This window comes from Mauremys mutica, chromosome 2 (assembly GCF_020497125.1).
Source record: "Mauremys mutica isolate MM-2020 ecotype Southern chromosome 2, ASM2049712v1, whole genome shotgun sequence".
Taxonomy (NCBI): domain Eukaryota; kingdom Metazoa; phylum Chordata; order Testudines; family Geoemydidae; genus Mauremys; species Mauremys mutica.
The window spans coordinates 259,102,457-259,125,776 of NC_059073.1; the positions used below are offsets into that span (position 1 = coordinate 259,102,457).

At 43.1% G+C, this 23,320-nt stretch overlaps 1 protein-coding gene across 6 annotated transcripts in view; it reads left to right on the forward strand.

Annotated features, from left to right (window-relative positions):
• The window catches only part of MLLT10 (MLLT10 histone lysine methyltransferase DOT1L cofactor), a 239,406-nt gene that overhangs the window by 80,266 nt on the left and 135,820 nt on the right, over window positions 1-23,320 (forward strand). For 5 of the 6 annotated variants that reach the window (XM_045005045.1, XM_045005043.1, XM_045005047.1 and 2 more), the window contains 2 exons: window positions 17,923-18,016; window positions 20,320-20,415. In XM_045005045.1, the coding sequence (XP_044860980.1) occupies window positions 17,923-18,016; window positions 20,320-20,415 (190 nt within the window). The remainder of the gene's footprint in view (window positions 1-17,922; window positions 18,017-20,319; window positions 20,416-23,320) is intronic. The other variant, XM_045005044.1, reaches the window with a different exon arrangement.

Genomic DNA, 23,320 nt, shown 5'->3' on the forward strand with positions numbered 1-23,320 from the left:
TCCTGGGTGTCGCTGTCAGCAGACGGTGCAGTGGCACTGCTAACTGTCACCATCCCACACCGCTCTTCTGGTGCCATGAATCCACCTCACAGGTCCTCTCGTTGTTCTGTATAAATATTCTCTTGGCATCTGTCGTCATCCACCACTTCCGCTGCAACTCTGCTCTTCTGCTCTTCTTTAGACGCCATACCACGGCAAGCATGGAGCCCGCTCAGCTCACTGCTGCTGCTGCAAGCATTGTAAACACCTCGCAAATTATCCTGCAGCATGTGCAGAACCTGCAAAAGTAGGCAAGGAGGCAATGACAGCGCAGTCACGATAGTGATGAGGAACATGGACACAGACTTCTCTCACAGCATGGGCCCTGGCAATTTGGACATCATGGTGGTAATGGGGCAGGTTCCTGCCGTGGAACACCGATTCTGGGCCCAGGAAACAAGCACAGACTGGTGGGACTGCATAATGTTGCAGGTCTGGGATGATTCCCAGTGGCTGCGAAACTTTTGCATGTGTAAGGGCACTTTCATGGAACTTTGTGACTTGCTTTCCCCTGCCCTGAAGCGCAAGACTACCAAGATGAGAGCAGCCCTCACAGTTGAGAAGCGAGTGGCGATAGCCCTCTGGAAGCTTGCAATGCCAGACAGGTACCAGTCAGTCGGGAATCAGTTTGGAGTGGGTAAATCTACTGTGGGCGCTGCTGTGATCCAAGTAGCCAATGCAATCACTGAGCTGCTGCTGCTATCAAGGGTAGTGACTCTGGGAAATGTGCAGGTCATAGTGGATGGCTTTGCTGCAATGGGATTCCCTAACTGTGGTGGGGCAATAGACGGAACGCATATCCCTATCTTGGGACCCGACCACCTTGGCAGCCAGTACATTAACCGTAGGGGGTACTTTTCAATGGTACTGCAAGCACTGGTGGATCATAAGGGATGTTTCACCAACATCAACGTGGGATGGCCGGGAAAGATGAATGATGCTCGCATCTTCAGGAACTCTGCTCTGTTTGAACAGCTGTGGGAAGGAACTTACATCCCAGACTAGAAAATTACCGTTGGGGATGTTGAAATGCCTATAGTTATCCTTGGGGACCCAGCCTACCCCTTAATGCCATGGCTCATGAAGCCGTACACAGGCAGCCTGGGCAGTAGTAAGGAGCAGTTCAACTATAGGCTGAGCAAGTGCAGAATGGTGGTAGAATGTGCATTTGGATGTTTAAAAGCTCGCTGGTGCAGTTTACTGACTTGGTTAGACTTCAGCGAAACCAATATTCCCATTGTTATTGCTGCTTGCTGTGTGCTCCACAATATCTGTGAGAGTAAGGGGGAGATGCTTATGGTGGGGTGGGAGGTTGAGGCAAATCGCCTGGCGGCCAATTACACGCAACCAGACACCAGGGCGATTAGAAGAGTACAGCTGGGTGCCCTGGGCATCAGAGAAGCTTTGAAAACCAGTGTCATGACTGGCCAGGCTACGGTGTGGACAGTTCTGTTTGTTTCTCCTTGATGAAAACCCGCCTCCTTGTTTCACTCTACTTCCCTGTAAGCCAACCAATCTCCCGCCTTTGATCACTGCTTTCAGAGGCAATAAAGTCATTGTTTCAAAACCATGCATTCTTTCTTTCTATTCAACACACATATAGGGGGAAAATTCGCAAGGTAGCCCAGGATGGGATGGTGAGGAGGGAAGCACCGGGTGGGTTGGTGGATGAGGGGAGGAGGGAAGAACAAGGCCACACTACAGTTCAAAACTTATTGAATGCCAGCCTTCTGTTGCTTGGGCAATCCGCTGGGGTGGAGTGGCTGGGTGACCATAGCCTCACTTCTCTCCCCCTCCCCCCGTGTTCTTGGATATCTGGGTGAGGAGGATATGGGACTTGGGGAGGAGGGCAGGCGGTGATACAGGGGCTGCAGCGGCGGTCTGTGCTCCTGCTTCCTTTCCTGCAGCTCCACCAGACGCCTGAGCATGTCAGTTTGCTCCCCCATTAGCCTCAGCATTGCATCCTGCCTCCTCTCATCGTGCTCCTCCCATCGCATTCATTTAACGCTTTCCTAGACTCTGCCATTGTTTGCCTCCACGCATTCTGCTGAGCTCTTTCAGTGCGGGAGGACTGCATGAGCTCTGACAACATGTTGTCACGAGTGCGTTTTTTTCGCCTTCTAATCTGCACTAGCCTCTGGGATGGAGATGATAGGGGGAGCGTAGAAACATTTGCAGCTGCAGGAGAAAAAAAAGGGAGAGTAGTATTTAAAAAGCATTTTAGAGAACGAAGATAAGACTATTTCACACTGAATCAAGCGATTCACATTACATAGTATATGTGCTTTTGGTATAAGGTTGCATTTTGCCTCGTATATTGAGTGCCTGCCGGTTTGGTGTGAGACATCACACATGCTCGGCTGGGCAACAGAATTCAGCTTGCAGGCTGCCATGGTAAGGCAAAGAGTTTCGGCTTCTTCAACCTTCATAACATGTGGGAATGGTTTCAAACAGCAGCGCCCTCCTTTCCCATACCAAGCAAAGCCTGTTGGGTTGGCCATTTAAAAAGAGGTGCTGCGGTTTCAGGGTGAACGTGCAGCACAACCCTAACCCTCCCCCCTAATTCTCTGGGATGATTGCTTCACACCCTCCCTTCCCCACCGTATGGCTAGTATCAGGGAAGATCCCTGTCAGCCAAAGGCAAACAGCCGAGCAGGAACGGGCACCTCTAAATGTCTCCTTAAACAAATTTCCCGTATTTCAACCAGGTGATCATGAATGATATCACTCTCTTGAGGCTAACACAGAGATAAAGAATGGATGTTGCTTGATGCCACCAAAGCCTGGGCCCATTCGCTGCAATGCTTTGTTCTCCAATGATTCCAGACTACTTACTACTGGCTTATGTCCTACTATGGAGGACGGATAAGACTGCCCTCCCCAGAAACCTTCTGCAAGGGCTTTTAGAGTACCTCCAGGAGAGCTTCATGGAGATGTCCTTGGAGGATTTCTGCTCCCTCCGCAGACACGTTAACAGTCTTTTCCAGTAGCTGTACTGGCCACGAATGCATCCCAAGTCTTCAGGGCAAATTAATCATTGAACACGGTTGCTTTTAAACCTTGTATCATATTTACAAAGGGTTTACATATTTACACTCACCAGAAGTGCCTTCTCCGGCATCATGGTCCAGGAGCCCGCCTTGGGAGGGTTGGGAGAGTATTGGCTCCAAGATGATGAACAGTTCCTGGCTCTTGGGGAGAAGAGATTCTCTGCTTCCCTGGTGTGCGCGATCCTCAACCTCCTCCTCATCTTCCTTATCCCTGTTGCATGAGACTCCCCCCTTGCAGGTGTCCACGGACAGTGGGGGGTAGTGGTGGGGCTCCCCCCCTAAAATTGCATGCAGCTCATCACAGAAGCGGCATGTATGGTGCTCTGACCTGGAACAACCGTTTGCCTCCTTTGTTTTTTGATAGGTTTGCCTGAGCTCCTTAATTTTCACGCGGCACTGCTGTGTGTCCCTGTTGCAGCCTCTGCCCATCATGCCCTTGGAGATTTTGGCATATATATTGGCATTTCGTCTTTTGGAATGGAGTTCTGCCTGCACGGATTCTTCTCCCCATACAGCCATCAGATCTGGTACCTCCCATTAGCTCCATGCTGGAGCTCTTTTGCAATTCTGGGACTGCATGGTCACCTGTGCTGATGAGCTCTGCATGGTCACCTGTGCTGATGAGCTCGCCACGCTGGCCAAACAGGAAATAAAATTCAAAAGTTCCCGGGGCTTTTCCTGTCTACCTGGCCAGTGCATCTGAGTTGAGAGTGCTGTCCAGAGTGGTCACAATGGAGCACTCTGAAATAGCTCCCGGAGGCCTATACCATCGAATTGCATCCACACTAACCCAAATTCGACCCAGCAAGGTCAGTTTTAGTGCTAAATCCCTTGCTGTGGAGGAGTACAGAAATTGATTTTAAGAGCCCTTTAAGTCAACAAAACAGGCTTGGTCGTGTGGATGGGTGCAGGGTTAAATCGATCTAACACTGGTAAATTCGACCTAAACTCATAGTGTAGACCAGGGCTAAGTGACAACACCCCATTTGCTGGGCATCTACACTCCAGTACAAGAAAGTGCAACATGGCAAAATGGAAAACATTTTCTATCTATGTCACCATCATTGGATAACACCAGTGGATTCCCAGATCCCTGTAATCTTGGAATCTCTCCTATCCTTAAAAACTTCAGGTCTGTGGGTGCACGTAGGAGCTATTAGCACTTATCACCCTCTGGTTGACAACCACTCTATCTTCACCCATCCTCTGACTGTCTGTTTTCTAATGGAAATCGTTAGAAGTTTTCCCTGAAGCTGAAATCTACCTGGACTTGGGATCTCAGTCTCTAGTCCTATCAGCATGAAGGAAGGCTCTGTTTGAATCCATAGCACACCTGTTGATGAAGGTTGCTTTTCTGTCAGCCATCACATCAGCCAAAAGAGTAGGTGAGCTGGGGGCTCTTATGGCTGATCTACCTTACATGGTCTTCCATAGGGATAAAGTCTTCCCGGTATTACACTCAAAATACACTCTGAGTTGATCTTAGAATTCCATTTAAATCATACTATTCACTTATTTGTCTTCTTTCCAAAGTTGTATGCCACCAGTGAGAATAGAAACCTTCCCTCTGTGTGTGTCTGTTGAGGCATGGCATTCTACCTGCAGAGGACTAAATCCTTTAGGAAATTACCTATTTGTTATTTGTATTCTTTGTGCAACATATGAGTGATGAAGCAATCTTGTCCCAAAGACTATCCAAATGGATTTCGGGTTGCATCCTGCTCTGTTACAAGGAGATAGGGACCTCTCCCCCACAAGGGGTCAGAGCCCACTTGACTAGAGCACAGGCTGCATCACTAGCCTCACTCCAAGAGGTTGTTCTGGAAATCTGTAAAGTGGCACAATGTGTGATTCTGTTCAGGCTTTCATGAGACATTATGCCCTAAGCATTATGCAGATATCTACTGCTGACTCATCCTTTGGCAGAGGTGGTACAGCAAGGGTTCTTGAACCCTCCTTCTCAACGAATATGGCTTGTGACTCACTCCCAGTGGAGTACACATAAGGAACAACACTTGAAGAAGAAAGGTAGGTTATTTACCTTCCAGTAACCGGGATTCTTCAAGATGTGTGGTCCTTATCTGTATTGCATTACTTGCCCTCTTTCCACTCTGCAGCAGAGCCTTGTACTAGGTTATTCATAGTAGAAAGGTACCGGAGAAAGAGTTGGTACGTACCACACCTTATGCCCTTGGTTTGGAATGTAAGGAGAGAAGAAGGGGCACAGGCATGAACCAACAGTCAGGGCTAGCAAATTTCTTCTAGTCTCAAGTGCATGGAGAATGTGTGCACCCACACTGGAATAAAGATAAGGACCATATATCTCGAAGAGCCAGTTACCTGAATGTAAGTAATCTTTCTTTTCCACTTCCAGTTTAGCTTATTGAAGCTTTACTTTGAGCAGTCTCAACTATCAAAGGATAACTTGTATATACAGTTTATTCAAAACCACAATTTATGAAAAAATTTCTGGAGTGTATATATAAATATTAATTCTTGCTGCATCTATTCTGCTGTAGCATATTGTCTAGATGCAAATTCTCTGGTTTTATCCTCTTTCTTTAAGCAGTGCAGCATTGTTTCAGCATTCATCATTTGCTTGTGTGTGCCAGTCCACAGTGCAATTGCAATATTTTGCCAAATCTGTGAAATGTTATTTAACTAGCCTAAGATGAATTACACTTTTTTTTCTTCAGTCCAGTCAAGCTGATTTTTCATATGTATCTTATTTTTCATGGTGAACAGTGAATTTCAAGTTTTCTTTGAGCATGAAAATAATATTTAAGACTTGCTCCTAAAAATATTTTATACATGAGTAACTTCAACCATGCATATAGTCCCATTAACTCAATGGGATTACTTGCATGCCTTCAGTTTCTCATGTGGATAAGTGTTTGCAGGACAAGGGCCTTAGTTATATTTTGTACTTCCAGTTCCTTTATCATTCATTGTTCCTCTTCCCTCCCACCCCTGAAGCCCAATTTATAAAATGAATGCCATGAAACAACATATTTCTGTGTAAAAAATGTGTTCATGCCTTTCCTAATCCTGGTGCTTTTTGGTATTCCGTGATTAGATATGTGAAGTAGCATGATACTTAATCAAAGGGGCTGGAATTACGTTCTTGGTCAACTCCAGGTTCTGTTGGTTTTGGGGGACACACAACTTTTGTAAAATAGAGGGAATGTGAAATAATAAAGGGTAAATAAAGAGATATAAAGCTAGTTTTGTGATATCTGGGCTAATAAAAAGGAGTGTTGAAAAGAAAAATTGGGGTTTGTATAGCTTTGTTCCTTGAGTGTTTGCACATGTCCATTCCACTTTAAGTGTTTGCGCACTAGTGCACTGGAGCCGGAGAACTTCTTCCGATAGTTGTACCCATTGCAGCAGTGCTTCTACCTTCCGCGCTCTGGAGCTGCTAGCTGAGAGTCTAAAGGGCATAGTTGTCCCAACTCTCCTCAGTTCCTTCTCACCGCCCAGGGTTGGTAGTTGGAGCGTGAGTGAGCGCTTTTCTATCCTTACCTTTCTCCTGTAGATCTTGTCTAAATATATATATATATCCTGTATATAGTTCTTTAGCTTAGTTAAATTAGTTAGTTTGTAGTGGTACCCTATAAAAAGTTTCCTTTATACTCAGTTTTTGTTCATTTTGTTTTTTCTCAAGCTTTGGCTTGGTACAGGGGCATGCTGAAATGCCTGGCTTTCAAATGCTGTTCTGGTTGTAAGTCCATGCCAGTCAGCAGGCCCCACTCCAGCTGTTCAAAGTGCACAGGGGAGCGTCACGTTATGCATAAGTGCCCTATTTGCAGAGTGTTTAAGACCCAAATGAAGAAGCTGAGGGAGGTCCGACTTCAACACATCTTAATGGCGCATTGTGTCCTCACTTGGTACCTACCCATTCAGTACATGGGGTTTTGGACTTGACTCCTTTCCAGAGTGTGCTGATTGATTCAGTGGCTCCCCTATATTGAAGGGAGCAAGAGAGAAGACACCACTCTCTGTCCCAGGTACCATGTAAGCACCAGGAGAATTCTAGCACCTGTATTTCCTTGGCCAGAAGAAGTCTTCCTCTTTGTGGGCTAAGTCTCCTTGGGACTCTCACAGAAGGAAGTTGGGTACTCATGGTAGAGCATTGACTAGATCTTCAACAGCATTGACTTCCTCCTTGGTGTGTGGCAGAGATGTTTGTGACCATCAGAGACCTTCTGTGTCTGTCAATACTGGACTTACCGCTGATGCAGGATGAGACTGCAGACTATTCTAGGCATGCAGGCGCCAACTCCAGGATCTACCTTGATACCTATATATAAGCACTGTCAATATCAAACCTGGCATTAGCACTGTCTGGTTCTGGTGCACTGGAATTTTGAACTAAAGGCATGGCCATAGGAAAGCCCTGTATGCTAGAACTGGTACTGTCCACGTCTCTTAGTCCTGTAACTGGCTTCTCTGCCTGGTACTGCACCTCCTTGGAATTCTGATGCCAATTCATTGTCTGACTTTTGAAGTGGTTTCTACAGGTTGGATTTCTATTTCAGAAGGTCACGAGGGTTCACCCTTTTCTTCAGTGCATAAATCAAGATCTGAATACCATGATCCTTACAGTAGCTGGTCAAGAGACAGATTGCCATGGGGCTGGGCTTCAGTACCTTATCAAATGCAGCAATGGCTCTTTGTGAAATCTCTGAGGACTTCCTACTGATTCCAGGGCTGCTTCTCTGTCACCCTGCTACGAGATCTCCACGGAGATACAATTCCCAGTACTGATATTGTTACCCAGCAATCTGTGGAAGTTATTCAACTTGCTTCAGATCCTCCGATGGAGGAGATCTCATTACCACCAGAGCAGATTCACACTGATTCCTCTGCTCAATACTTCCTCCTGTTCTCTGGATGAGGGTATAGTGCCAGAGTTGTAATCTCCAGTTGCAGATGACTACAAAACCTATCAGGGTCTGTTGAAGTGGGTGGCCACTGCCCTGGGAATGCAGGTTGAACTGGTTCAGGATTACCCTCACAAGATAGAGGGCATTTTGTATTCCACAAGTCCTTCGAGAGCAGCTTCGCCTATTGATGTCTGTATTAGAGCCTTGGAAAATCCTTTGGCAGAGTCCTGCTTTTCTGACTCTTACTACTAAAGGAATTGAGAAAAGCTACATCATCTGGTGGCAGTGATTGAAAAGGCCAGAAAAGGGCATTTTCAATCCACTCCCAAAGTTAAGGATGCAAAGAAATTAGGTTTATTTAGGGGATAGGTACCAGAGGGGTAGCCGTGTTTCTGGATCTGTAAAAAGCAACAAAGTCCTGTGGCACCTTTAAGACTAACAGATGTATTGGAGCATACGCTTTGTCAGACGCATGTTAGGAGATAGGTTTATTCATGCTCAGGTTTACAGTTCAGGTTTGTGACCCATTGGATTTTGTTGTCCTATTATGATTATTCAGTGTGGGACTCAATGTACAAATTTACTGACAAGCTGCCAGATATTATGAATGAGTTCAAGGCTCTTTGAAATGAATCTGATTGCTTGTACATCTTTGCAGGCTGCACTGGATGAGGCCGATTGGGCTGCTCGTGTCATGGCAACAATGGTGATCATGTGTCATGCTTCCTGGCTTCAGTCATCAGGTTTACCTTCCGAAGTTTGGCAGATGATTGAGGACTTGTCCGTCAAGGGCTCCAACTTTTTCTCTGAGAAAGACAGATGAAGCTCTGCATTCTCTTAAGGATTCAAGGGCGACGTTGAAATCCTTTAGCATTTACACTCCAGTCCAAGAAGAAAGCAGTTCTATCCTCAGACCCAACAGAGATACTCTTTCTACCTGACTAGACAATCAGATCAATCCAGGAGATGACAGAGCTCTCAGAAAGAGATTATCTCCTTCACCTCCAACCATCAGACTTCTTCCAACCTGTCTACTTGATTCCTTGACAGCAAATCACTCTATTTGATCTCACCTCTCTTTGGCAGCCACTTGTCCCACTTCCTAAGGTCTTGGTCCCACATTAGAACCCACCTGTCTGTTGTAAGCACGATGGAACTGAGATATACCCTGCAACTCACTTCTGTTCCCCCATCCCTTTTCAGGGACCATTCTCACGAAACTGTAACTAGTCCAAGAGGTGCAGTCTTTATTGCAGTTGGGCCCATAGAATAAGTGCCTCTTCAGCATCAGGGAAAGGTTCTCTTCTGGCTATTTTCTCATTCAAAAATCCAAGGAAAGCTTAAGACCTATTTTAAACCTGCAAAATCTCAACAATTACATAAAGAAGATAAAAATTTTGTAATCCTAGCTTTTATTATCCCTTTCCTACCTCGCAACACCTTGTTCGCTGCCCTGGACGTAAAGGATGCATGTTTCCATATGATGTTACACCAGAGTCAGGAAGTTTCTAAGATTTGTTGTAGTAGCAGTTCATTATCAGTTCACGGTCTCCCCCTCTGGGCTGTCCTCAGGACCCTGAGTATTCACAACATGTGTGGCAGTGGTGGCAGCACACATCAAAAAGGCAGATCTCATGTGTACCAGTATCTGGATGATTGGTTAGGCCAGGGTCAGTACAGATAGCAAGTGAAGGGCAGTACTGAGAAGATGCCTTCCCTCTTAAATGTGTTGGGCCTGATAATCAACGATGAAAAGTCAGTTTTACTCCCTGTAGAAAGAATTGAATTTATAGGGGTGGTTCTCAATTTGACATCAGCAAAGGCATACTTATCTCAGGCCAGATTTCAAGCAATTTTTGACCTGTGCTCACAGTTCAAGGTGTATTTAAGTATAACTGTAAGGAATTGCCTGAAACTTTTGTGCCACATGGTAGCTTGCACATACCTGACTCAGTATGCCAGACTTGATTTCTGGGTAATGCAAAGGTTGTTGAAGTCTGTCTACCATCCCTCTTGCAATCCACTAGATATGCTGACACATATCTGCAGCTATCTTGTCGTCTTGAAACTGGTGGATGGTCTTTGACAATGTATGCACTGGAGTTCCCTTTGTTGCAACATTTCCCTCCATGATCTTAGTCAGAGATGTGTCAGGTAGGTACCCCTTTGCCGAGAAACATTGGTTTCTGGTTGTCCTACATCCAGAATGGCATTTATCTCAAGGCTTCTCACTTCCCCAGATCTGAGAACTGCATAGCTGACCATTTCATTAGATCATTCAGCAACGATCATGAATGGTTTCTCAGGCCTGATTCATAAAGTCCATTTTTCAGATTTGGGGAATGCCAGAAGTTAGCTTGTTTTACCACACAACAGAACAGGAAGTGTCACCATTTTTATTCAAGAGGAGGTCTTAGTCCATGGTCCATGATGGATGCTTTTCTATTATCATGGCAGGGGAAGCTTCTCTATGCTTTTCCTCCCATACCTTTGGTGGCCAGGGTACTGGGCAAACTCAGACAAGTTTACGCCGTTCTGATTTTTGATAGTGACAGCCTGGCCTCATCAGCACTGGTTCTCTGACCTTTTGAACCTCTCTACTTGAGGTGCCATAACTCTTCCATAAGTTCCATAACTCTTCCACTTAATTTTGCAGGACAGTGACCAGGCTCTGCATCCCATCCCTCTTAGCCTACATCTGACTGCTTGGATTCTCAGTAGGTAGCTGCTTGAGAAGCAGTCTGTTTTGCTGTATTACAGAATGTTCTTTTAAATAGCAGAAAGTTCTGCACCAGATTCACTTACTTCCTGGAATGGAATAGGTTTTCATTGTTACCCCAGCAGAAGGATGTAAGCCATTATTTTCAGTTTATTTTGGATTGGGTACTCCACCTGAAGGGAACAGGTCTTTCAGTCAGTTCCATGAGAGTGCATTTAGCTGCCATCTCTGCATTCCAGCCTCACGTAGATAGGTGGAGAAAATCAACCTCCCATTTGACTATTTGGTGCTGAAAAGGTTTGGATAGAGATCCAATACCGTCCTAGGATTTAAATTTGGTTCTTTTGTTGTTGTTGTGGGGTCCCTTTGAAACTATAACTACATATTCCATCTTTGCTCTCTTGATGAAGATAGCATTCTTAGTAGCTATTGCTTTGGTCAGGAGAGCTGTGAAGCTTCAGGCTTTTATGGATGACCCTTCTTATGCTGTCTTTGACAGAGACAAAGTGGGTTTACATCCATACTCCAAATTTCTTACCAGCGTGGCTTCTAATTTTCGCATAAATCAGACTATATTCTTGCCAACCTTCTTTCTGAAACCCCACCCTCACAAAGATGAGGATAAAGTTCATTCTTTGGCTGTCATCAGAATGTTTGCATTTTATCTAGACAGGACTAAGAAGTTGCGATCATGCCTGTAACTATTTGTGTCTGTTGCTGATAGAATGAAGAAGCCTGTTATCTCTGAGGATATTTTACTGAATTTCCTCCTACATTTAATTGTGTTATGATATTGCTAAAGTTCTACTACCCCAAAGAGTTTTAGCGGACTCTACAAGGGCTCAAACTGCTTCAGCATCTTTCCTGAGTCATGTTCCCACTACCGACATTTTTAGGGATGCCATCAGGTCTTCTGTTCATATGTTCACTGCCCTTTATGCCATCTTCCATGCCTCTAGAGATGATGCTAAAATTGGGAGAGTATTGCTGTAGTCTTTGTTTCGATAGACTGATACTTGTCCCCATTTGGAACTGTTTGTGAGTAACGTGAAGTGGAATGGACATGCAGTCACTCGAAGAAGAAAAAAGAGTTGCATACCTGCTTACTATTGTTCTTCAAGATGAGTTGCACATGTCTGTTACATGCTCAACCGCCTCCTCTCTACATCAGAGTTTCTTCAAATATTGGCTTTGGTGTGAAGGAACTGAAGGGGTTGAGGATGGCTCTGCTCCTTTTACACTCTTGGCTGGCAGCATGAGAGTGCGAAGGGCGCATGCACCTCCCTGTGGTACTATTATGGGGAAAAAAATTCTCCTGGCACTTGTGCACAGGCGCTTGAAATGGAATGGACACGTGCAACACATATCAAACAACAGTTCCAGTATAGATATGTAACTGTTTTTTATCAAAAACTTGAACCAACCTGGAAGTATATTTGTGTCAAACTTAAATTAGTCAAACCTGACTAAAAGAGATAATGTCTTGAGTACTTTGGGGCGCACATTTGCTGAGGTTGTCTGTGTTTAAAAATAAAAAATAAAAATCAAGCTAGACTAAGTCCCTAATATTAATAGAAAAGCTTTTAATTTTTTTTAATGTGATGAAATGTGTGAAGTACTTGTTTAAATCCAAACATTTCCTTGCAACATTTGTAACCAAAGCATTGCATTATTGTGCTAATGAAAAAGAAACAGAAAATGAAACTAAATCTATTTTCAGTGTCCAAATTGATTGCTGCACAGAAAATAAATCAACAATGAAAATGGTAAAAAGCAAATTTGTTTTTTATAACTTTGAGTAGTGTCCTGGTGGGTGCTCCACTATAGGGGTACTTGCGTTCTTGCACTGCTGATCAGAGTACTTCAGTAGCAGTGTCTGTTAGGCCCACATATGTGCGCTCTCTCTTCGTGCTCTGCCATGAGGCTAGCCAGCGCTCGTGAGCTAACCCCCCCTCAGTTCCTTCTCAACTGCCCCTAGCTAGAGACAGCTCTTTGCAGTCCCTTAAGATCATTACTTTTTGCTTTACATTTCTATAACTAAGTTAGTGCCCTAGTACTTACTTGTAAGTTTTAGTTTCCCCCTTCATTTTTTTTCAATGAAAATAAAAGACTGTTTCCTGCTTTTTCTCATTGGGGACCCTTCCCCCAACGGAGTATGCCCGGTTCACCGGGCTTCAAGAAGTGCCTCTCCTGCAAAGAGACTATCCCAGTTGCAGACAAGCACTTCCTCAGGGAAGGCCCCATTCCACAAAAATGTGGTCTCTGTCAGAAACTCAGACCCTGGTCTCTTAAGGACAACGAGCTGAGACACAAGATTATCTTCATGGAGATGGCTCTCTGGACCTGCGCCAAGAGTCACCTGGCAGACATGAGTCTTTCCCACAGCCCATAACATCCAAAGGCTGTGGGTTAAAGAAACCAGCTGATGACCCCTCTCATAAGTCTTTGAAAAAGAGAGTGGGAAGTCCCCACAGTGAGCTGAAAGCTGGCTGTAAACTATCTCCGGTGTGCTTGGTACCGTCAGCACTGAGTCAGTCCCAGCCTGGTATGCAAAGTTCATGAAGATCTGTAGCGGCAAGTGCTGTTGATGTGCCTACCTGATGGACATAGGCACTGAGTCAACAGCACCGAGGGACAAGGATAGGAGTAAGCGCTCCCCTAAGAAGATGTTGCCAATATTTGATACTCCATTGGCACTGTCATGGATGCCCCATCAGCACCAGAGCAGTTGGTGTGGGCAAGATCTCCATCCTCCCTGGTATTGCCAGTGGCATCAAGTTGATTGGTACCGCTGGAATTCTGTCACTCAAGAGACCTCTGCGTATCTAATGTACCAGAGTTTCCTTGGAACAGGGATCTCTGCTCTGAGTATCTGTATGGCACAGGAGTCTTCCCTGCTGCCCTGCCACGCTCCCCCACTCTCAAGTGTGTACTTGGACAGCAAAGTAGAGGAGGCAATATTTCAATACTTCTCCCAGGCTCCCTATGGTGTCCAATACCAACAGGGCTCTTGAGCATAGCCTCAGATGGCCCCACCACCATCACCTTGGTATGATCAACCATGGGCACCACCACTGCCTCAATGGTCATACTGGGTCCCTTGGGCTGCATATTACTCCCATGCCTCTCGGGTTTCTAGCCCTACCAGAGAACCCTCAAGATGCACCCCTTTCGCCACGGCATCCAGAACTTTGGAACTTCCAAACGAAATTGTGGCGGAACGGGAGGATGACATTGCGGAAGAGGTGACCCCAAGGACCATATCTTCCTTCTTTCTGCCCAGATGAGGCCGTTATACCTCCCCCACCATCTCTGGCTGATGACTTTTGCCTCTTCCAGGACCTAGTGAAGAGAGCGGCAGACACTCTTAAGATATTGCTAGAGGAAGTCAAGGACACCCACCACAAACTCCTTGACATACTCCATTCATCCTTGTCCTCAAAAATTGCCCTCCTTATTAATGAGTCTCTTCTGGACCCTGCAAACCAAATGACAGACCCCAGCATCGGTAGCACCTACCTGCAAGCGGGTGGATACAAAAATGTTATGTCCCAGGAAGGGAGACAGAATTCCTCTTCTTCCACCTTCCACACAACTCCATCGTGGTGGATTCTGTTAATTCTCGTGGCCATGAAAACCAGATGAGGTTCACTTCCTACGATGGGGACTAGAAGCATTTGGATCTTTTTGGGAGGAAAATGTACTCCTTGGCCATGCTACAGTTTCAAATAGCCAATTACCAAGCCCTAATGGCAAAATACAACTACGGAAACTGTTGGAAACTGAACTATTTTATTGAACGGCTGCCTGAGTCACACCGCAACCAATTTAAAGCCATTATTCAAGAGGGACAGTTAGTGGCCAAGATAGCACTATAATCTGCCCTCGATGCAGCTGACAGAATGGCCAGGTCCATCTCCACTGCAGTGATTATGAAACGTGCATTGTGGCTACCTCTGTCAAGCTTCCCAAAAGAAGTTCAGTCAACAATTGAAGACCTTCCCTTTGAAGGCATTAAGCTCTTCACGGAGAAGATGGATGCCTTTCTTCACACACTAAAGGATTCTAGGACAACCCTCTGCTCAGTGGGTATCTACACACCAGGACGAAAGAGGAAATTTAGTCCACAGCCACATCATAAGCCATGCGCCTCCCGATACCTGACTCAGCGCTACTATGAGCCACAGAGAGAGAAAACTATCTTCCCGAGGCGTAAACCATCTGGCCCACAATTTTCCATGTCCCAGCCATACACTTCCAAGCACCAGTTTTGATGTGTTGATTGAGGCGTTTATAGACCACTCCTCCCAACTGCTACAGCTGACCACCACTATCTACCAATTTGGCTTATGCCTGGGAATGCATAAGATCGAACCGAGGGTCTTGGAGATTGTTTGTTTGTTTGCAATGGGTACTCCTTACCTCCTTACCCTGTCCACAACACCCTTTCCCGTCCTCCTTCAGGGACCCTTCTCAATGAACATAAGATCATATGAATGGCCATACTGGGTCAGACCAAAGTTCCATCTAGCCCAGTATCCTGTCTTCTGACAGTGACCAATGCCAGGTTCTTAGAAGGAATGAACAGAACAGGTAATCAGCAAGTGATCCATCCGCTGTTGCCCATTCCCAGCTTCCGGCAACAGAGGAAGAGACACCATCCCTGCTAATAGCCATTGATGGAGCTATCCTTCGTGAACCTATCTAGTTCTCTTTTGAACCCTGTTAGTATCTTGGCCTTCACAACATTCTCTGGCAAAGAGTTCCACAGGTTGACTGCATTATGTAAAGAAATACTTACTTTCCTCAGTCACCCAGTTTTGTGAGATCCCTTTGTAACTCTTCACAGTCTGTTTTGGACTTAACTATCTTGAGTAGTTTTATATCATCTGCAAATTTTGCTACCTCACTGTTTACCCCTTTTTCCAGATCATTTGAGTATGTTGAACAGCACTGGTCCCAGTACAGATCCCAGGAGGACATCACTATTTACTTCTCTCCATTCTGAATACTAATAATTTATTCCTACTCTTTGTTTCCTATCTTTTAACCAGTTACTGATCCAGGAGAAGACCTTCCATCTTATCCCATGACAATTTACTTTGCTTAAGAGCCTTTGGTGACCTTGTTAAAGGCTTTCTGAAAATCTAAGTACACTATAGCCATTGTATCACCCTTGTCTAGATGCTTCTTGACCCCCGCAAAGAATTCTAGTGAATTGGTGAGGCACAATTTCCATTTTCAAAAACCATGTTGACTCTTCCTGAACAAATTATGTTCATATATGTGTCTGATAATTCTGTTCTTTACTATCGTTTCAACCAATTTGCCTGGTGTTGAAGTTAGGCTTACTAGCCTGTGATTGCCAGGATTACCTCTTGAGCCTTTTAAAAAAATTGGCATCACATAAACTGACTTCCAGTTATCTGGTACAGAAGCTGCTTTAAATGATTTACATACCACAGTTAGTAGTTCTGCAATTTTACATTTGAGTTCCTTCAGAACTCATGGGTGAATACTACCTGGTCCTGGTGACTTATTACCGTTTAGTTTATCAATTTGTTCCAAAACCTCCTCTAATGACACCTTACTCTGGGACAGTTCCTCAGATTTGTCACCTAACTAGAATGGCTCAAGTTGAGGAATAACCCTCATATCCTCAGCTGTGAAGACTAATGCAAAGGATTCGTGTAGTTTCTCCGCAATGGCCTTATCCCCCTTGAGTGCTCCTTTAACATTTTGATTATCCAGTGACCCCACTGGTTGTTTAGCAGTCTTCCTGCTTCTGATGTACTTAAAAAAAATTTAGCTGTTACTTTTTGAACCTTTGGCTAGCTGTTTTTCAAGTTATTTTTGGCCTTCCTAATGACTGCGCGGTAGAGAAGGAACTGAGCAGGGCTTAGCCCACGTGCACTGGCTGGCCTCGTGGCGGGGCATGAGGAGAGAGAGCGGCTGTGCGGGCCTAATGGACACTGCTGCTGAAGTTCTCCGATCTGCAGCACAGGGACACAAGCGCACCTACAGTGGAGCAACCATAAGGGGGACACATCTTGAAGAACCATCATTACCGCACAAAGTGAGTAACTTCTTATTCTACTGAATTATTGCTTTTGAAAATTCAATAGAACAAACTATTAATGCAGGCAAGGAAACTTTTGAGGGTTTTTAAAAAACATTCATCTGATACTGACCATTTTAAACCAATAAAATATGGCTTCATTTGTCATGGTACTTTCAGTTTTATTTAAAAATTCTTTAATCTTTATATCTTCTATTAATGCATTTCCACTGGTAGGTTAGAAGAGTAGCTGTTAACATGTTCAGGACTTGAACAATTTCTACTGTTGTCTAAAGCACTGGTCTGTTGAAAACTCTTCTTTTGCTTAGATAAATGAAGTTTTTTGGGCCAAGAGTTTGAAGGTAGATCTACACTTATGGCAGCGTGTAAAGTACAGATACTGCTTGCCTAGCTAGCATGGGTATAAATGGCAGTATAGATGGGAAGGCACTGCTTAGGCAAGTGGAATGCCCTGTATGCCTGAACCCTACGGAATGTAGCTTACATGGCTCTCTACACACCCAAACAGTGCCTCTCATATCTACACTGCTATATTTAGCAATGTTGTGTCCCTCTGCGTCCCCAGTGCTAATCTTTCCTTGCTTCAGTGAAAAACTGGTAGCGCAGAAAGGCTCTGGTAGCTCCCCCAAAGCCTTTCTCTGTGGTGGGGAAGGCAGTGGCGAAAAGCTCTGGTAGCTGCTGCTGGAGCCTTTCCCTGCTGTTTTCCCCCTCTGGATCCTTTCAGTGCCTTGTGTAACTACACACAGCAGTGAGTGTGGATGCAAGCTGCCTTTCACTACCCTGTGTAGCTACACGTACCCTACACACTGCCACAAGTGTAGACAAATGTGGATAAGTTCAGAGTTGGGAACCTTAGTAAGTGGCCTGATTTTTTTAAAAACGTGTTCTGCAGCTAAGCGAATGCATTGTTGGACTGGTGTCTTATTTAGATGTCTTAATATGTATTTAGTAGTGTAGGGGAAGACTTAACAAAGGTAAGTTAGGCACCACATCGCATTGAGTCAGTGATAGTTGCATGCCCTACTCCTGTTTATGCCTTTTGGAAATCTCCCCACTAACTTTAGGCATCTATATTTGAAAGTCTCTTCTAGAGATTTTGAGGTGATTTGGTTTAAAATTACTTCTGATCTTGAATTTTTTTTCCCCCAGTGCACAGTTTGCAGGACTCCTTTGTGAAGAAGAGGGTAATGGTGCAGATAATGTCCAATACTGTGGCTACTGTAAATACCATTTTAGTAAGCTGGTAAGAATTTATTGAATTCAGTATATAAAATATGACACTAACTTGAATTTTTACTCAATGACTTGTTTCTAATAGCAATTAAAATAGTATTGTATGTGGGTTAGGGTGTTGCTTATTCAAGAAACTGAATAAAATTATACAAAATTATATGGAAAATATTCTTGTTTTTTCCTTATGGTAACGATTTAATTTTGAGGGCAGAAATACTTCCTGAAAATGTATTATAGTGTTATGAACAAACGTTTGCTTTGGAATGTATTATCTCTGTCAGAGAAAAATAGGGAGCATGTTTAGACAATGACTTAAAAAAAAAAAGATGTAATAGACGTGTATCATTCAAAATGAGCTTCTGATTTCAGAGGCGCGGACTTTCCACTTCCCTGCGGGTGTTTGACTTCTGCTCCGCCCCAGTCTGTGCCCCTGCTCTGCCCTGCCCCACCTCTTCTTGCCCCCGTTCCACCCCCGAATGTGCCCCCTCCCCGTGCCTCCTCCTCTCTCCCAGCGCCTCCTGCATGCTGCTAAACAGCTGATCGTGGTGGGTAGGAGGCAGTGGGAGGAAGGGGGAGGGGCGGATCAGCGGGGCCTGACAGTGGGCGAGAGGCGCTGGGGGAGGGAGAGGAGCTGATTGGTGGGCCTGCCACGGAATTGGCACCTATGTCTGTTTGCATTAAGGTCCTGTAATGTTTCCTCTTCCTATTTGATTAGTTTGGCCACACTTACATATTCTTCTGGAAGCATCTTAACAAATTTTTTCCTCTTGGCAAGCCATGTATTGGAGGATATATCAGCCTACAAATTCTTCTTTCCTTTTTCTGTTATCCTTCCCCTAGCATTCTGTGTATTGATCTATTACTCTACATTCAGCTGAGATCCTTGGCTAACTGTCTTTTTCTGAAGCACACCAGAAAGGGGATGTTTTAGGGCTTGATCCAGTGCTCTTTGAAGTCAGTGGAAAGACTCCCATTGACTTCAGTGGGCTTTGGATCAGACCCTGTGAGTAGAGTGGCTTGTACCTCTTCTGATGATTCAGTTTGATAATCCTGAATATCTCTTCATATTAATGTATGTGTTCAGACTTGGAGAATTTACAGCTTTTATTTATTAAAATAGTATTAAAATCCTAGAGTGAAATTCTGTCTTCTTACAACAGTGGCTGAATTTAAATGACTCAACTGATGTTTACACTAACACTGAATTTGTCCTCAGTGCTTCAGTGCAGACATGATTTAAGGATACTGTTATCAAATTAGTATGTCTTTTATAAAAAAAAAATCCCATATATTAAATATTATGTGGTGTGTGGCTTTCCACCAGAAGACTGAAATATAAACAGCAACTATAATGAATTGGCTAGAGAATGTTGGTCATATGAAGCTTTCTGATGGACTGTTAGTGAGGTCCTGTCAATAGTGGCTAGTAAATGCACAGTTTTTTCCCTTTATAGTAGTTGTAAGACACCTAGGGAGTGAATTTCTGTTGTAACCTCGAGAACCTAGGATGGTTAGAGAAGCAGCATTGGGCGTAGTGTCTTTAAAATCCCTTAATTGTGGTTCAATCACTGAGACATGCTTTGCCTGCTTTGTTGTGGAATTATGAAGTGACTTCAGAATTTTGGACACTCACCTGGCATAAAGAAGTCCTGGTCCCTAACAAGGGCTCCTGGGTATTATTATAATATAACAACAACAACAAAAATCACTATCTGTCACCAGTAAATTAATGTATTAACGTGACATCCTTGTATCTTTTTTTAAAAATAGTTTTTCAACTTCTGTTTCATAACTGATAAGATACTCCAGATCGGTATTTATTTGAATGATAAATCATGAAGCCAGAACCCCTCCTCCTCACAGTGCACTTGAGACATTTCTCAAGTATGCAATTTCACCTGTATCTTAAGTTAATGGCAGTGTCAGCACCATGTCTTACCATATTCTCACTTGAGCAAAATCTTTTTTGTTTTTTTGTTTTAAGTTACCAGAAGGTGAAAATATATCTAAATGTAATTTAACATTGTTAAAAGGTGGTTATTGGCTCTTTTGTGGAAAGCATATTTGCAAATTGATAGGCTGCAAATGTCAATCAGAGGGTAGTTGACTTCTGGTATGTTTGGGATAGTTAACATTAACACTTCAAACAGCAGTGTCAGTTTTTGTCAGGCTCTCAGTTAAAAGCATATTTATTTATTTATTTTTTGTGTGGAGCAGTAAGGCATTTTTATCAAACTCAGTTGAAATGGATTGTTCCGTAATTTATTTAAATGGTTCCTTTTTTACATACATAAATATATCTTCTCTTTTTAGAAAAAGAGCAAACGGGGAGCTAATAGGTCATATGATCAAAGTTTAAGTGATTCTTCCTCTCACTCTCAGGATAAACATCATGAGAAGGAGAAAAAAGTAAGTGGATTTGTTGTTGCTAATTATGTGGCACATCTGCTTAATAGTAGCACCTTGTAAATATTTCATTTAGTTATGGCTAAAATATATGGAGAAGGTTTGCTTCTGAAATGTAGAACATTGAGAGTACATAATAACGATAGTAAATTAGAGGCGATAGAACCTAAAGGGGAAGCCTTCTATGTTGGTACATTTGTGTACATAGTTTCCCTTTCCCCCTCCTCTAATGTTGGTATCTGGGATGTGAGAATAGCGAAACTGTTGGGGAAGAGTAGCTTGTATGCAGTTGCCTTAATCTTTAATGAAAACTAAGAGGATTTTTTGTGAAATCTTTGTTTTTTGCCTACACAAAAAAGATAACCATTTTAAAAACATATTGGTAGCCAGTCACTTCTAGTGCGGTAATTAAATCTCTTATTTTCTGTTTTTTTCCCTTCACCCTTGGAGAAACTGAGATTGAGGTTAGCGAGATTGCTTGCTTGTTGGCAGATTATTTTCAGAGGTACTGTTAAGCCCACTGTGATGGCAGAATGACATGTCATGTGGGAATTTAAATCTTTTAAAAAAAAAATATAAAAAGCATGACTAACCTCTAATTTGTATCCTCGTTGACTTACTCTTCTTATACTTTGATTTTAGATAGTTTAGGGAAGAAGGTTGATTCTATATTGGTAAGTGAATGATTGCAAATTTTTGGCTCACACTACCAAATTTACAATTGTGTAAGGTCATTTTGCTGTCTGAATGCTGTAGAACAAAATAGCAGATAATTGCATAATAATACAAACCTACTTGCATCCCGAGGGAGCAAAAAAGTGACAATTTACAGGTGCAAACCCTGTATCCCTAATTTTTTATTTTAAAAAAATGAAATCTTTAAAATTATTTTATATGGGCATACTTGGTATTTCATATTCATTCAAAGGAATGAAATAAGAATAAAACAGATATAATAAAGAAACATGTTTATATACATGTTTATGGTATTTAGAAACAACAGGTGTAATAGCAGGGAGAAGAAATTTGAATGAGTAGTGTATGGGTCTTCCTTCAAAGAGTGAAATTTTGTGAATTTTTGTTTTGCAAGCACATTTTCACCGTGGATGAATGTTGTGCCCCTTTTTTTATCAAGATGACTTTTTAAGAGTTTAATCTTTGGCTGTGCTTTGGGTGAATAGTTCCATAAACTATTTACCCTTTTACCTCATCTGGTAACTCTGCAGTGGCTTTGTTCAGATGTATTTGTCTCTCTAAATTAACTTTAAAGATTAAAAAATATATTATGCCAGAAAAGGATTTGATTTTGGCAGATTAGTCAGAAATTCTGATAGAAAACAGCTTTGATGTCTACTGGCAACAATTGCTTTTGTAGGCTTTTTCAGTGGAGCTGTTATGGATAGCATAACATTTGGACAGGAGGGCACATCCTAATTATTTATTAGATGGAAACTCAAAAACAAAGTCTTAGAATAAATATAGACTACAAAATTATTTGTAAGTTGAAAGTTAATATTTGTTTTGCTATTAGCTGAAGTCAATAGTAATTTAATTGCTTTATTGTCTTGATTATTATATTGCAGTTTACAATTTCTCAGAATAGGTGCTGGTCAGTTTAGTCCGGTTGGAACGTCACAAAGATAGTTGACAAAAGTGCTACTTAATTTTTAAAATGTAAATCAAACTCTCCTGTAATTGTTAGGTTGAACATGGGGCTGAGTTTTGGCTGTTAAAACTTGAGCAGCATTGAAGAGTCCTGGGGGGAGTACTGGGAGGGGCATCTCTTACTACACCTGTTCAAGTATAGTCAGCACTTTCCCAGCATAGCTGCTCAACTGTTGCCATACCTAGAATCTCCCCCCTCTGCAGCTGCTAATTCTACCAGTACCAATAAGTTCTTCTTTGTACTGTACTTCCCAGCTTGGAGAGCGGAATTATGTTTGCCCCCTTTCTAGGTGCACTGGGTTCCGTGAACTTGTTTGCCTTCAGCACACCCCAGAGGCAGAATTAAACCCACAATGTCTGTAAAACTAAACCAATCAGTACTATTAGTTTGATGAAGTTATCTACTATTTTGGTATTTAAAAGGCTTTATATAGTATTGTGACGTTGCAGTCTATATGGTTTTATAAAAATATGGTAATGAGTGAATATAATGTAACTGGAATATGCTTCATGCAAAAGGTCTCTTGTAAGGTATCATTACAAAGCTTATAATCTACCGAGTGTGTTCATCCTATTTGTATAAATGTACCACTCTTGTATCTGAAACTAGAAATACGAAATATAACTCTGAGGGCCTATTGTAAAAGTGTGGGCCATTAATGATGGTTTGGAATGTTGATGACTCCCATTAACCAAGACAGTTGTCTGCAGATGGGTGTGTTTTACCTGTAAGTCTTCCTATATATGTGGGTGCTGGCAAGTGGGCAATGAAGTCTTGCAGTGACATGTGATCATGTCACCTGAACTGGAATCCATCTTTAACCTGGTGTCCTTCCATTGAGAAGGGGGATGGGTGGGAACCCAGAGAGGGACAAAGGATTCCCGCCTTATGCAAAAGGTATATAAAGGGATGGAACAGAACCAAGTGTGGAGCCATCATGAAGAATCCCCTAGCTACCACCTGAGCTGGAACAAGAGCTGTACCAGGGGAAAGAATTGTGCCCAGACCTGGAAGGTGTCCAGTCTGAGGGAAAAAACTGACTGAAGCATCTCTGAGGGTGAGATTATCTGTATTCAGTTTGGTTAGACATAGATTTGCGCATTTTATTTTATTTTGCTTGGTGACTTACTTTGTTCTGTCTGTTACTACTTGGAACCACTTAAATCCTACTTTCTGTATTTAATAAAATCACTTTTTACTTATTAATTAACTCAGAGTATGTATTAATACCTGGGGGAGCAA